General features: G+C 44.6%; 1 protein-coding gene across 2 annotated transcripts in view; it reads left to right on the top strand.

Moving 5' to 3' along the window:
* UBE2L3 (ubiquitin conjugating enzyme E2 L3) overlaps positions 1-15,454 on the top strand; it is a gene marked incomplete at its 3' end in the record, with an annotated part of 28,804 nt that extends 13,350 nt beyond the window's left edge. Inside the window, exons 2-3 of one of the 2 annotated variants that reach the window (XM_084244764.1) lie at positions 9,558-9,744; positions 15,300-15,454. In XM_084244764.1, the coding sequence (XP_084100890.1) occupies positions 9,558-9,744; positions 15,300-15,454 (342 nt within the window). The remainder of the gene's footprint in view (positions 1-9,557; positions 9,745-15,299) is intronic. The other variant, XM_084244765.1, reaches the window with a different exon arrangement.
* Between the last annotated feature and the right edge of the window lie 804 nt (positions 15,455-16,258).

Here is a 16,258-nt window from a genome sequence, read left to right as displayed (position 1 = left end):
ATAGTGCTCTGACTTACCTCTTGCACCACCAGGGAGGCCCCTCTGAGTTAAACTTTGATTGTTTTTTATGTAGTTTTATTGAGATTCACAAACCGTGAATTTCACCCATTTAAAGTGTACAGTTCAGTGACCTTTTTTTACCTTTTTTTTAAATTTTATTTTTATATTCCCCATACAATTGCAACCCCCTTATTTTGACCCCAGTTCCTCCTTTCCCCACCCCCCATAGTGTGTCTCTGGTTCATAGTTTGTTGATAGTTCAGTGACTTTTAAGATCACTGAGTTGAAGGTATTAAAAGGTAATACTTTTAATACCTTCACAAAGTTGAAGGTATTAAAAGGTATTACTAGCTTGCCTTGGGTCTTTGTTCTCAGGCATCTCCTGGACTAATGTAGAAAGGGAATCTGAAAGCTGTAAGGAATCCCCCCTGGAATAGCACTTCCCACTGTCTTAGATAAACCCATACTTCTTCTTTGAAAATACCATGATTGATCTTGTGATCCAGTGAGTGCTGCTTCCATCTCCTTGCTCTTGCCTAAAGCCTTGCCACCCAACTTTCTGCAGCTACTCGGGGCACTGGCCAGTAATGACTTGGGAATACCTCTTTGTTTTTAATAAAAAACCATGTGGTGTCTTTAATGTAACAGGACCTTTGGCATACTACAGTGTCTTTACAAATGAGAAGGGATTGTTGACTTGCTGTGGGAGAGTGGTAAAAGCAGTACAACCAGACAGTAGGATTAGTTTAACAATTACAAAGATCTAGGAGGACAGGGTGCATGGGTAGTGAGGGCAGTGTCAGGAGCAAACTATGAGGTGAATGAAGCTAGTTACGGTCCTGTGCACACAAATCCCCAGCAGGTTGGGGTGTGTTTGTGTGCACACATTCACCTGGGTAAGAGGTGGCAGGAGTGCTGTGTGCTGGGATGCTGACCCTCATTCTCTGTCAGGGAGGTGACTGGTGCTTTATGTTTTCTGTACCTGCCCATATCCCAAATTGTCTGCACAAATTTGGATTTCTCTGGCTAATACAGAATGTCATTTTGGTAATGCTGAAAACTGGGTTTTTGAAAACTTTTTTTTTTTTTAATTTATATATGCATACAAGAACTGAGGTGTAGGCCAGAGGTGCGGCAGGTAAGAGGATTCACCAGAGACAGAGTGGGGAATAGAACAGGCTGGTCTACTGAAATACACTGGTGAGGGGAGCAGAGGGCGAGACAGGAGAGGGCGAGACAGGCGAGGTCTCTGCTGCCATGTGGGTTAGCTCCTTGGCTGGGGATAGAACTTATACCACTGTGGCTGGCAATAGATTGATAGCGCTGAGACTTTAACCCCTTCGCCACTGGGGAGGTCCCAGGTTGTTCTTTCTTACCTCGACTTGATTCCTCTATTAACCTGAGCTCTTCTCTCCTTTCTGGGAAAAGTTTAGATATCTCCAACCAAGCTCCCTCAACCTCCATTGAAACAAAAATACAATTCATTGAATGAAGTTTTACTGTTTTTCTAACATGGAGCTATACATAAAAATAATTTGCTGTAAACCTTAGCATATGCTGGGGTTGGCTTTAGGAGACAGCACCTCCACGTTGATGGGGCACAGACTTTGTCAGCAAAAGCTGCAGTGGTGTTTGTCTTCATGGAATCCATGATCACTTAATCATTGAGTGGTCTGCCCACAAGGCATTGTGGACTAACAGAAGAATAAGTACCTGACAATTTACAAAGAGTTTAGAAGACCATACTGCCTGTTCGGTAGTCCCATGAGCTTGTCTCAGATTTTTTTTTTTTTGAAGATTTATTTATTGGGCCTCCCTGGTGGTGCAGGCAGTTGAGCGCCACACTGTGAAGCTGTCCACAGCCTCTGCAGCACAGGTTCAATCCCGGCCAGCCGGCAAGAATCCCACATGGTGTAGCAGATCTCTCCTGTCTCACCTGCTGCTCCCTTCAGCAGTGTATTTCATCAGTCTTCCTGTTCTGTTCCCTGCTCTATCTCTGGTGAATCCTCTCACCTTCCCGTGCATCTGGCCTACACCCCGGTTCTTGTATAAAGAAATGAAAAATCTTTTAAAAAAATAGATTTATTTATTTATGCATACAAGAACTGGGGTACAGGCAAGAGGTATGGGGCGGGGGAGAGGATTCACCAGAGACAGAGTAGGGAATAGAACAGGCAGATTTTTTTCCCTAAAGATTTATTTATTTATTCATACAAGAACTGGGGTACAGGCCAGAGGTGTAGGAGGTGAGAGGATTCACCAAAGACAGAGTGGGGAACAGAACAGGCAGACTGAGTGAAATACACTGCTGAGGGGAGCAGTGGACGAGTCAGGAGAGGTCTGCTATGCCATGTGAGTTGCTCCCTGGCCAGGGATCGAACTCGTGCTGCAGTGGCTTCCGATAGCTTCATAGGTTGCGACTTAACCCCTTGCACCACCAGGGAGGCCCTTGTCTCAGATTTTGATAAAGTTCTAGAGTGAACCCTGAAAACTTGATAACATAGACACTAGCCATCTTTCCTTGTCCCCCTTGAACATAATGACCCAACTCTGGGAACCAAAAGCCAACACGGTAGGTCTGGACTTGGTATTCTCCTGGTAGCAGATTGAACTTTGTTAACTGCTGCATGGAAAAGGATTAGCTGTGGGCACAGGGTCCTACTGAGTGGCCTCTGTCAAGCTGAACAGAAGTGGTAGCTGATGCATAAGAGTCTTCAGTTCATCTGACACTTGAAATGAAAAAAGGACTGTACGTTTGAATCAAGTCACTTTTGAGTCCTGCTTGTAGTGTAGTGTCATACATGGTAGAATGCCATACTGCCGAAGGCTGAGTCAGGGAGCTGGGCAGATTGGCCTAACTTCTCGATGGCTGTCAGTGAGCTGTGTGGTATCCTCACTGTATCACAGAGGAAGTGGTGACACAAAACTCTGCCTTCTGTGGGGTGGTTAAAGGACTTGGAGTCTTCACTTAAGAAAGGGAGGACATGGAGTGGAAGAGAGTTTTGGGATTCTTGAAGCATTGCCTTGGCAGGAAAGGTAAAATTTGACCAAAGGATTAGAAATAGGAGAAATGAATAATTTGATGCCAAAGGTAGACAAGCTTCCTGTTGGTCTTAGTTGTCACAAAATGGCTTTGTGCCTTGGGAGATTGGAGTCATTGGATCTGAGATTTTTACACTACTCGCAAGCTAACATAGCAAGCCACAGCTTATTGGACACAAGAGGACACAAGACTTCTCAGATAGTGACCAAGTGTTGCATCAGCAACACCTCACTGATAAAGAAAAAAACAGGAGTCATGGAGTAGGCTATGGGATGCAGGGTGCTATTCAAGAGCAGGATCCTGACCTTTTTATTAAAAGAGGAAAGGGTGGGTTAAACAGAACACTGGATTTAGGGCTTTAGGGAGGGTGAGTCCACCAATATACTTCCAGCCTCCACCTATGGCTCCAATCTTATTAACAAGGCATTCCACTGATTAGTCCCTCTGACACAAAGTACATCAGCTAACAGCGGCCCCTGCACCCCTCAATTTCCTAGTCATACCTAGTGATAGATAGCCATTGACCCAGGGCCATCAAGTGTCCTGCTGTTGTCTAATTTGAAAGGAGCCTGTACTATACCCACAACAAAGGACAGGTTAGTACTCACAGTATAGCAGGCAGCATGAGCACCACCAGCACGTTTGCATCAGTTCCCCTCACCCCTGGATGAGTCCAAATGCATATTTGCATATACAGTGGGTTGTGTTATAGGAGAAAAAGTTCAAGTTTAAGGGTGTTGGACCCATCACTCAACCTCTACCTCATTTGTCAATTTTCTGAAGATCGTAATGTCAGTACCTTCTCAGGATTGCTGTCGGGGGGAATGAATTGGAAATGAGACAGGAAAACACAGCATAAAATAAGTGCTTGACACAGATAAGCATAATAAACATTGGTTACATCTTCTTATCTGTGCATATGTATACTGATTAGAAGCAAATAGAGGACAATGTGGAATCTAACACAAAAGTAGTATAGAAGTTATTTTCTCTTTTTTTCTTAACCATGTTGTTAAATAATACTTAAAACACTTTTTTGAAAAAGATTTATTTATGCATACAAGAGCTGGGGTACAGGCCAGAGTTCTGGGGAGGTGACAGGATTCACCAGAGATAGAGTGGGGAACAGAACAGGCAGACTGACTGAAACACACTGCTGAGGGCAGCAGCTGCTGAGACAGGAGAGGTCTGCTGCGCCATGTGGGTTGCTCCCTGGCCGGCCGGTGATAGAACTCGTGCTGCAGAGGCTGCGGATTGCTTCATAGTGCATTGTTTAACCCCTTGCACCTCCAGAGAGGCCCTTAAAACACTTTTTTTTTTTTTAAGATTTATTTTTTATTCATTTATGCATACAAGAGCTAGGGTGTAGGCCAGAGGTGCAGCAGGTAAGAAGATTAATCAGATACAGAGTGGGGAGCTGAACAGGTAGATGTACTGATATACAATGCTGAGGGGAGCTGCGGGTGGAATGGGAAAGATCTACTGCTCCATGTGGGTAGCTCCCTGTCTGGGGATCAAACTCTTGCCACAGTGGCTGGCAATAGCTTGATAGCACTGAGGCTTTAACCCCAGTACCACCAAGGAGACCACAAAACACTTACATAAAGGGAAAGTGAATAGTGACTTGGAATTTAGACTTGGGGTTTTTGTTTTTTTTTTTAGGTTTTTTTTTTTATAGAGGCATGTTTTATTTATTTGTTTGTTTGTTTGTTTTGTTTATACAAGCACTGGGTACAGTCAGAAGCGCGGGAGGGTGAGAGAATTCACCAGAGCCAGAGCGGGGAGCAGAGCAGGCAGAAGGACCGAAGTACACTGCTGAGGGGAGCAGCGGGAGGCAGGAGAGGTCTGCGCGCCATGTGGGACCCTCCTTCGGTGGCCGGGGAGCAGCTGGGGATCGAACCGGCACCACAGAGGCCGCGGGCAGCTTCGCAACCCAGCGCTCAACCGCTGCGCCACCGGGGAGGCCCTAGACTTGGGGTTTTAAGAAATACATATTTGGCTAATCACCTGCAGCACCTTCAGGAAAGAGATAAAATTTAAAGCCTGAACTAATTTAGAGCACATAAAATTATCAGAAGAAATTAATTTTACATCTCAGAAGATTCCTTGGCATAGCAATATTAGCTGAAGGGAATGCAAGGCATCCAAATAAAGGCAGGAAAACACTGATTAGGGCCATGTATAAAGACAGAAATGATGAAATCTTTTTTTTTTTAAAGATTTATTTATGCGTACAAGAGCTGGGGTACAGGCCAGAGATGTGGGGGGAATGGTGAGAGGATTCACCAGAGACAGAGTGGGGAACAGAACAGGCAGACTGACTGAAATACACTGCTGAAGGGAGCAGTGGGTGAAACAAGAGGGGTCTGCCTTGCCATGTGGGTAGCTCCCTGGCCAGGGATCAAATTCATGCTGCAGAGGCTGCGGATTGCCTCATGGTGCGGTACTTAGCCCCTTGCGCCATCAGGGAGGTCCAGAAATGATGAAATCTCTGGCTAGTTTGATCATGAAATGGTCTTGAGTTGGAGGCAAATTCCTGGTTATTTTTGTGCTTAATCATGTTTTCTCATTAAGATCCCATGTAGGTTCCAACCTGCCTTCCCCCAGGAACAATTTAGCTCTAGGATGTGGAAATTCACATGTGGAGCTTTAGATCTTTATCCAGAAGGTATATCCTATGCTTAATTTTTATACACCTCCACCAAAAATCAAAGGGACAGATGGGCAGTGAGTGATTTGCACATGCTTGTAGCATGCCTTTGGTCATCCACAGGGCCTCGGACAGACAGAGGCTCAAAGAAGTTAAGATGAGCTTGAACAAGTCTCCATGGACAATGAGTGGCTAAGCCTTTCCTGTCCCCTCAGACATCAGAGCTGATGTTTCCAGTTTTTTTTTGCCTATGTGCCAGGAGTATATTATCAGAACAGACTGGGTGCAGACTGCTCTTACCCCCATTTTATAGATGTTCATAATGTTTCCAGGTTCACCCAGCTAGGAACCCCAGGTTAGAACTACTAGTGGGGACTCACCCATTGCACAACGCCTGGCACATTGCAAAAGGCTTTGGGGCAGTCCTGGGTGAAGAATAAACAAATATAGCTGATCTCAGCAACCAAGAGTCATACAGGAAAGTTCTTTTTACATGACTCAAACAGTGTAAATGACACTGATTTTCACTTAGAAAAATAATTAGGTCTTCCCCTTAAAAGCCAGAAGCAGTATTCTTACACTTACCCCATTAACCCGTGGGTGACAGCGAGTCTAGCTCTCTGGTAGTGAGCAGGGTGGGCAGATAGGACAAAACCTGGGAGGGGTCTTCTGCCACTTTAACTTCTGTGTAGTGTTGTAGGAATTGTGTTCCCTACAGGAGGAATTAGAGAAGTCCTGTCTTATCCTTACCTTTTCCAGATGTGTGTAGTTTCTTTCTCCCCACACAGCATGTTTCCTCAGACAGGTTCCATGTGGTCCTTCAGCCACTCTGCTTCCTGTCCTGTCTCATGCTATCCCTCCCCAGACCCTGTCTTTAGTTCTCTCAGCGTGCAAGCCTCTCCTACTCCTTTGCCTTCCCTACTCGTACCCTTCCTTGAAGGCCCCTGCACCATCTTTCCCTCCCCTGAGGGGGTGTGAAACATAGGTGATGTGGAGACCTGGTATGTATCCCCAGCAGAGGAACTCTGCTTGTTATAGAATGCTCAGTTAGGGTTGGGCTTGAGAAGAAGGGCAGTGGTGTGGGGGTTGCCAAGGGTTTCTGAGCATTCCATGATAGATAGTACACTTTAGGTGGATCCCAGGAGATCCAGAGTACTGGGAAAAGGCAGTAGATGAAAGACTTATTCTACTCTGGAAGTGGAGGTAGAGAGTCTGGGGCTTGGGGAGGAAGCGGCTCTCTTAGAGGCACCTGGGACCATCTAGCCTAGTCCTTGAGGGTTAGATTTTTGGGTAGTACTAGGGACAAGGGTGTGAAGCATGGTAGTGGTCCTGCCTGGCAACCACCTATGGGCCAGGTCAGCCCCCAGAGTCTTGCCATCAAGCTGGGTGTTAGCGCTACCTTGTTAGACCAAACTGGCCAGGATTCGGCTTCAAGCCCCTGTTGGCCTGTGCTGGTCTGGGTTAGGTTGTTACCGCTAGTGGGACTCTTCATATTTTTAAATAAAAGAGATATTGCAAACATGTCTGATAAAGGACTATTATCCAATATATACAAAGAATTCTTAAGAAAACAAAGAATAGGGGCCTCCCCGGTGGCGCAGCGGTTGAGCTCTGGGTTGCGAAGCTGCCCGCAGCCTCTGCAGCGCCCGTTCGATCCCCGGCTGCTCCCTGGCCACCAGAGGAGGGTCCCACATGGCGCGCAGACCTCTTCCTGCCTCCCGCTGCTCCCCTCAGCAGTGTACCTCAGTCCTTCTGCCTGCTCTGCTCCCCGCTCTGGCTCTGGTGAATTCTCTCACCCTCCCACGCTTCTGACTGTACCCAGTGCTTGTATAAATAAATAAATAAATAAATAAATAAATAAATAAATAAATAAATAAATAAATAAATAAATAAATAAATCTTTAAAAAAAAAAAAAGAAAGAAAACAAAGAATAGGCCTCCCTGGTGGCGCAAGGGGTTAAGCACTGCACTATGAAGCAGTCCACAGCCTCTGCAGCATGAGTTTGATCCCCGGCCGGCCAGGGAGCAACCTACATGGCACAGCAGACCTCTCCTGACTCGCCCGCTGCTCCCTTCGGCAGTGTGTTTCAGTCAATCTGCTTTTTCTGTTCCCCACTCTGTCTCTGGTGAATCCTCTCACCCCCCTCCCCATCTCTGGCCTGTACCCCAGCTCTTATATGCATAAATAAATAAATCTTTTAAAAAAGAAGAAGAAAAAAAGAAAACAAAGAATCTGAATTTAAAAATTAGAACAATCTACTTATATAGATGGGAAATAAACCTCTGGAAAGACGCTCAAAATCATATGTCATCTAGGAAATGAAAATTTGAAACAACAGTGAGATACACACGTATTAGAATGGTGTAAATTCAAAACACCACCAAATGCTGCCAGGGATACGAGTGAGAAAATCTCATTGCTGATGGGAATGTAAAGTGATTCAGCTACTTTGGAAGGCAATTGGTAATGCCATACAAAACTAAACAGAATTTTTTACCCCACAATCCAGCAGTTGTGCTTGTTGGTATTTATGAGTTGAAAACTTCTGTGTGTTGAGAACATAGATGTTTATAGCCGCTTTATTCCCAATTGCCAAAACTCAGAAGCAACTAAGATACCTTTCAGTTGATGAATGGATAAACTGTGGTATAGGGCCTTCCTGGTGTTATAAGGGGTTAAGACACAACCTATGATGCTCACCGCAGCCACTACAGCATAAGTTTGATCCCTGTCCGGGGAGGTGACCCATATGGCACAGCAGGCCTCTCCTGACTTGCCGTTGCTCTCCTCAGCAGTGTATTTCAGTCGCTCTGCCTGTTCTGTTTCCCACTCTGGTGAATCCTCTTACCCCCCCCAAACTTTGGCCTGTACCCCAGATCTTGTATGTATAAATAAATAAATCTTTAAAAATAAAATAAATTTTAAAAAATCAACTGTGGTATATCCAGCAATGGGATATTATTTAGTGCTAAAACAAAAATGAAATACCAAGCCATGAAAGGACGGAGGAATGTAATTGCATAGTACTAAGGGAAAGAAGCCAATCTGAAAGGCTACATTCCAATCATGGTATATGGTATGGATTATGTGTGCATAATCCATAAATTGTATAACAACAAGAGTGAACCTTAGTATATATTTATAATGGATTTTCGGTGAAAATGATCTGTCAGTGTAGGTGCATTAATTGTAACAAATATATCACTCTGGTGCTAGCTGTGGACAGTAAGATAGTGAGTGTGTGCGGAGAACATAGAAGAACTCTGCTTTCGTCTCAGTTTTGCTATAAACCTGAAACTACTCAAAGAGTAGTCTAAGGTGGGCCTCCCCGGTGGCGCAGCGGTTGAGCGCTGGGTTGTGAAGCTGCCCGCAGCCTCGCAGCGCCAGTTTGATCCCCGGCTGCTCGCCGGCCACCGGAGGAGGGTCCCACATGGCGCGCAGACCTCTCCTGCCGCCCGCTGCTCCCCTCAGCAGTGTGCTTCGGTCCTTCTGCCTGCTCTGTTCCCTGCTCTGGCTCTGGTGAATTCTCTCACCCTCCCACGTTTCTGACTGTACCCAGTGCTTGTATAAGTAAATAAAAAAATAAATCTTAAAAAAAAATAAATAATCTTTAAAAAAAAAAAAGAATAGTCTAAGGAATAAAAGGATAAAGAAACCAGCATATTAATCTCAGATCTTTTCACATTCTGGCAGACATCTTATTGTAGAAATAATACTGATAGTTGAGTTGCTTTAAAGATGACAAAGCTTCAGTTGACATACCACTTGAAATTAATTTTTCAAGTAAACTGTTAGAATATTCCTATCTCAACAGGTTTATGAACTATGGTGTGTTCATTTTGATCTCTTTTCTTTCCCTCCAGGACAACCCTCCATATGATAAGGGAGCCTTCAGAATCGAAATCAACTTTCCAGCAGAGTACCCATTCAAACCACCGAAGATCACATTTAAAACAAAGATCTATCACCCGAACATCGATGAAAAGGGGCAGGTCTGTCTGCCTGTAATTAGTGCTGAAAACTGGAAGCCAGCAACCAAAACTGACCAAGGTGAAGTATGCTCCTTGTATTTTCCTCTTCTGGAGATGCTGCTGTGAGGCCAGAGAAACCTTACCTTACCAACTTGAGTGTATTGCAGCAGTACTGCCAAAATCCCACCAATTCTCATGGCCATGGCACATCTTAAAATGTTGACCTGTATAGGAGGTCCTTCTTGTGATCTCACAGCCCAATGGGGACATATGCAGACAGAACATCTTAGCATTTACTGTCTGTATGGTGAAGGCATGGGCACCATACATGGAACTTTTCTTGAAGGATTCTGGGACAAGAGGTGGTCAGAAAACATTGTTTAGAGTAGCCTCACACAGCATGCCAACCCAGATTTTAGGAAAGGAGGGTGGAAGGGACTTTCCAGACAAAAGGAGGGGCAAGAGCCAAAGCCATCAGGCAGATAGTAGAATGCCAGTGACTCAGAGTGAGTGGTGTCAGGGAGGGGCATAGTTAGATGAAAGCATGTAGTTGGATTTAGTGGGCCTGGAACAGGTGTGTGCTGTGTTTCCATGTGGTCTAGGTATCTCTGAGTGAACACACACATGCTGTTTTGTTTGTTTGAAAGATACTAGATTCAGTATTGTGCTTGGTCTCCTGTTTGTTCCAAGGAAATAATTGGATCGTGTCTAATTTTTATTTCTTAATTCCAGAATTTTCTCATATTTTTGGTGGTTTTCTGTTAAGGTCTTTTTACGATTGAAAAGAATGGGTAGTGCTGGAATTTGAGAGGCTGCAGGTAGCTTTTCAGTGAATGTGAGATAGTCATTTTTCAGGGGAATCCCTGGAGGACAGGATTGAGAACCTTTCTCAGGAAAGTTGCGTCTCACTCATTTGAAATACTCACCATGAAAGGCATCCATCAGACTTCCACAACTAGTAATAGAAAGGAGTGTGGGTACTGAATATTGAGTCAGAGTAGAAAGCTCTCCAATGGGCTAGGCACTTGGTGATATCACTTGATGTTTATAAAAACTTAATAAAGTAATTCCTAGCTCTGTGTTGGAAGCCAGTAGCTACATTTGTTCAGGAACATCAACCCCAAACACAACTACTATTGCCCTTGTCAAATCATGTGTATTAAATACCGTGCCTGGGAATGGGCAGTCCTTAGAGCCTCCACCTGTCTGAGGCCCTGCATCTCAGGTTGCTGAGCCCCAAAGAGTTAGTTAGGTCTTCTCCATTATCTGAGAACTGAGGGATTAGGGACCAGTGGTAGAGACTTGCTTGGAGTAATACAAGTAAAACTGCTACTTTTTTTTTTTTTTAGATTTGTTTATGCTTATAAGAACTGGTATATAGGCCAGAGGTTGAGGGGAGAGGGGAAGGGATGAGAGGATTCACCAGAGACAGAGTGGGGAGCAGAACAGGTGGATCTACTGAAATACACTGCTGAGGGGAGCAGCAAGCAAGACAGTACTGCGCCATGTATGGGTTAGCTCCCTGGCGGGGATCAAACTCATGCTACAGTGGCTAGTGATAACTTGATAGCTCTGAGACTTTAACACCTGCTCCACCAAGGAGGCCCTAAAACTGCTACTTCTTACAGGCACTGGCTACATAAGGGGACTGTGTCAATATTATTCCTGGTTTCGGATTTCAGATCTGAATATAAAGCTAGAAAACCTGTGCTTTTTCAGGTCGTAGCTGCTCCCTATCCTCCTCTCTCCCCAATAGTCAAGATAGCCTGAGAAGCTTTTCATTCTTTTATAAAATAAACTTGGATTTTTTTTTTATGTGTATATGTACCATGATAGGCAGAATTACTACTTTGTGATTTGAGACACATAGAGTATCTTTCTAGAAAATCATTCTGTAAATTCCGCCCTGCTTGACCTTGATCTCATCTTCACATACATCAGAACTGTTGTCTCTGGCATTTGATGCCAAGTTCCCATGTTTCTGTTGTCTAATTGCTGTGGAACAAACCACCTCAAAACCTAGTGGCTTAAAGTAGCACTTTATTATTTCTGATTCTGTAGGTTGACTGGACTCATCTGAGTGGTTCTATAGCTGGCTTTCCTGGGTCACTCATGGCTCGGGGTTGATCATTCAGTGTTTGTGGTATCTATATCATATGCTACTGCAAATAACAAGAATCGGCTGTGTGTGGAATATCCGGTATATGGAATAGGCAAATTTATAGAGACAGAAAGTAAATTAATGTTTGTCAGGAGCTGGGAGGAGGGTAAACAAAAAGTGACTACTAGTGACAGTGGGTTTTCTCTTTAGGTAATGAAAATGTTCTGGGCGTTAAGTAGTGGTGGTGTCATACAACTTTGTGATTATACTAAAAAACAACTGAATTGTACACTTAAGAGTTTGTTTTGGTATGATTTATAGATCAATTTTTAAAAAGTAAAGTGGTATTAAATACAAAAACAGCAGAACCTCCCTGGTGGCACAAGGGGTTGAGTCTCAGCACTATGAAGCTATCGGCAGCCACTACAGCACAAGTTCGATCCCCTGCCAGGGAGGTAACCCACATGGTAAAGCAGACCTGTCCTGTCATGCCCGCCCTCGCCTTAGCAGTATATTTCAGTAGATGCGCCTGTTCTGCTTCCCACTCTGTCTCTGGTGAATCCTCTCACCCCCGCCTCTATACCTCTGGCCTATACCCCAGTTCTTGGATGCATAAATAAATCTTTAAAAAATAAAAGATCAAGAAACTGGGGCTAGGGCCTCCCCGGTGGCGCAGCGGTTGAGCGCTGGGTTGCGAAGCTGCCCGCAGCCTCTGCAGTGCCGGTTCGATCCCCGGCTGCTCCCCGGCCACCAGAGGAGGGTCCCACATGGCGCGCAGACCTCTCCTGCCGCCCGCTGCTCCCCTCAGCAGTGTACTTCGGTCCTTCTGCCTATTCTGCATCCTGCTCTGACTCTGGTGAATTCTCTCAGCCTCCCGCGCTTCTGACTGTACCTAGTGCTTGTATGAACAAATAAATAAATAAATAAATCTTTAAAAAAATTAAAAAAAAAAAAAGAAACTGGGGCTATACTATTTTTGAAATATGAGTGCTATTCTCTATATGAAGAGTGATGGGATGGGGGCCAAGGGTATGCTTTGAAAAAGCAGTCATAGGGGCCTCCCTGGTGGCGCAGAGGTTAAAGTCTCAGCGCTATCAAGCATGAGGTTTATCCTGGTTAGGGAAGCCAGGGAGCTAACCTGCTTGGCTCAGCAGACCTCTCCTGTCTTGCCCGCTGCTCCCCTCAGCAGTGTATTTCAGTCTGTCTGCCTGTTCTGCTCTCCACTCTGACTCTGGTGAATCCTCTCAACCCCCCCCCCCCCCCCGCCCCACCCTCTGGCCTACTCCCCAGTTCTTGTATGCATAAGTAAATAAAAAGAAACCTAAAAAAGAAAAAGCAATCATAGCTATCATTGTTCTTATTATGAAAACAAGCTAAATTCAGGGCCTCCCTGGTGGCATTAGGATTAAACATCAGCACTATGAAGCAGTCTGTAGCTACTGCAAAACAAGTTCAATCCCCGGCCAGGGAGGTGACCCACATGGTGCAACAGACCTCTCCTGTCTTGCCTGCTGCTCCCCTCAGCAGTGTATTTCAGTCAGTCCACCTGTTTTGCTCCCCACTCTGTCTCTGATGAAGCCTCTCACACACACCCCCAACCTTGGCCTACACCTCAGCTCTTGTATGTATAAATATGCTGAATTTTATTAGCACTAAGCTGAGGAACCAGAAATGTACCCAGCGAGCAGAGGAAGAATGAAAGAACTGATCAGAATCACTACATAAATTTGAAAATATTTAGACTTGATCAAAAAAGTCAAATTCTCAGAAAAAAATTAGACAAATAGAACTTGCTAAGTGAGTATCTTTTGAAAAGCAAGTCTTAATATAGGTATTAAGGTGATCATAGTGAGAAGCAGAGACCCAAATATTCCTAACATAGCAAGAAAACATGAAAACTTTTCAGGGTCCTCCACAAAATCAACCTATCATTAACCCTGTGAGGTTCCTACAGTAATGAAGCAGTGCCTTTTTTTTTTTTTTTTTTTTTTTTTTTTTTAAGGATATGTATAGAAATATATCAAACAGTGGAATACCAGTGGGTGAAGCTGGGGAAATAAGAACAGAATAGCTTTATCATCATTCTGCTCAGTTGGGCAAGGCAAAATATGGAAGGGATAAATTTTGAAATAGAGATAAAAATAGACATCCTGGGCCTCCCCGGTGGCGCAGCCGTTGAGCACTGGGTTGCGAAGCTGCTCCCCTCAGCAGTGTACTTCGGTCCTTCTGCCTGCTCTGCTCCCCGCTCTGGCTGTGGTGAATTCTCTCACCCTCCCACGCTTCTGACTGTATAAATAAATAAATAAATCTTTTTAAAAAAAAAAAAAAAGACATCCAAGGCCTGCTTCCTCTTAGAGAGAGTATAGGGGTATGTAAAAGGAGGTGATATGTTTGCCCCAGAGGTGGTCATGTCTGTCCCCCAAGAGTGGCCTTGGGATTGAATTAGAGAGAGATAGCCTGGCCTGCAGAGATATTTTGAGATCTTCCAGCCTTGTCTGCTCCTCACAATTGCCCCTCCTTGCTCAGACACCCCTCCTCCTTACTCTACCTGGACCCCATCTTCTCTGCATGTGTCATGCCACCTCACCTTTACTCTGTGCCCACCATGTTCACTGAAATCTCGATTGCTCCATCTCACCTGGTAGAATAAATAAGCAGAGGTGGGGGCACTTGGTCTTTTGATGACACAGCTACATGCTGTTCCCCTTACTCAGCGTGATGTTATTGCTTGGTTGTGCCTTTGAGTATGAGTTAGCCAGCATTAGCATTTTCATCCATTCCTTGTAATGCTGGGGTGAAAAGCATGCCCACCTACCCCCTTCCCATAAAGGAATCTATTGTTGGCAGTGCAGAAGAGAAATGCCTTTTTGCTAGGAACAAAGCAATGAGCATTCTAGAGGTGCTGGTCATGGTAGGGGTAAGGGCAAGTGCGTAAGGTGGTGTAGTGGCTTGTCCACTTCTGAGGCGCCTTGGGGTTCGTGGACCTTCTGCTCTTCACCTACATCTTCTATACCTGGGACTGCACTTTGGGCAGAGCATTGTGAAATCTACCCCGGGCTGTCAATTAGAGAGGGTGGTCATATGAATTTATCTTGGGCTCATTTAGGAGCTCCTAAGGGTCTTTGAGAAGGGCCTCATTATGCATTTACCAGGTTATGCATTCATGACACCCCCTTTGTTCTTGTAATCATTATTCAAACTATGCTGAACTGACTGCATTAGAGTTGTTGGGGGATATTCAGTTCCTGAAGGTTTGGGGGCGGGGGGAAGGGAGGGGGGCGAGGAATCACTCTGAACAATTATCTGCTCTAGTGTTGGCTGTTTGTCAGGTGCCTTGCCCTTTATCACTTTCACCCAATTATAGATGAAAGATGGGTTGAGTGCTGGTGGCCAGAATTTTAGATAAATAGGAGGCTACTTCTGTCTTAAATGCAAACAGATGTAAAGCAGTGTTAAAGTTGGAGTTGTATTTCTCACCTAGGCCCTTTCTTGAAACTTTTGTAACCAGTAATGTCTTATTCTTTTCTTGGCAGTAATCCAGTCCCTCATAGCACTGGTGAATGACCCCCAGCCCGAGCACCCACTTCGGGCTGATCTAGCTGAAGAATACTCTAAGGACCGTAAAAAATTCTGTAAGAACGCTGAAGAATTTACAAAGAAATATGGGGAAAAGCGACCTGTGGACTAAAATCTGCCATGATTGATTCCAGCAAGTGTGAGCAGAGACCCCAAGCAGTGCATTCAGACACCCCGCAAAGCAGGACTCTGTGGAAAATTGACACGTGCCACCGCCTGGCGTTCGCTTGTGGCAGTTACTAACTTTCTACAGTTTTCTTAATCAAAAGTGGTCTAGGTAACCTGTAAAGAAAGGATTAAAAATTTAAGATGTTCTAGTTCTGCTTTCTTTGTTTTAAAAATCACTGCTTCAATCTACTTTAAAAGGATGGTGTTTCTTTTCTTGTCCAAATTTATCCAAATCTTCAATTTACATTTAGTCCTTAATGTTTAAAAAAAGAGTGGATCTACTTCCCTTGCAGCACCCACTTTCTCACATTCAGTTTATTTTTCACTCATTCACTTCCGCAGACCCAGACCTGGTCTCCTCTGCAAAGGAGAAGAGACGGCACTTAGATATCTGGTGGCTTCTCTTCTCCTGTGTAGCACTGCTGATGTGGGAGTTAGTTCATGTTCTCCAGTTTTTGACTGGAGTTTATAACATCCACAAAATGACTCCTCTAAAAGATTTTAAAACAAGCAAATCACCACCACACCACCACATCCCCAGAAAAAAAGGGAGACCCAGCTCTTACGTAAAAATCTAGCAAATGTTACTACAACAACATTGATTAAATGGGCAAATCCCGATATCTGTGTGTGTGTGATTGAACTCCAGGCTGGCTCAGCCTGTTTGGGGAAACCCTGCAACATCAGGTTTGTGGTGACCCCCAAGGGCCTTTCAGCCAGAGGACGCTGTACACTTGTGTGAGGAATA

This window comes from Talpa europaea (genome assembly GCF_964194135.1).
Source record: "Talpa europaea genome assembly, chromosome: 10".
In the NCBI taxonomy this organism is placed as follows: Eukaryota; Metazoa; Chordata; class Mammalia; order Eulipotyphla; family Talpidae; genus Talpa; species Talpa europaea.
The sequence above is the reverse complement of the archived record's forward strand: the minus strand, read 5'-3'. Positions and strand labels throughout refer to the sequence as shown.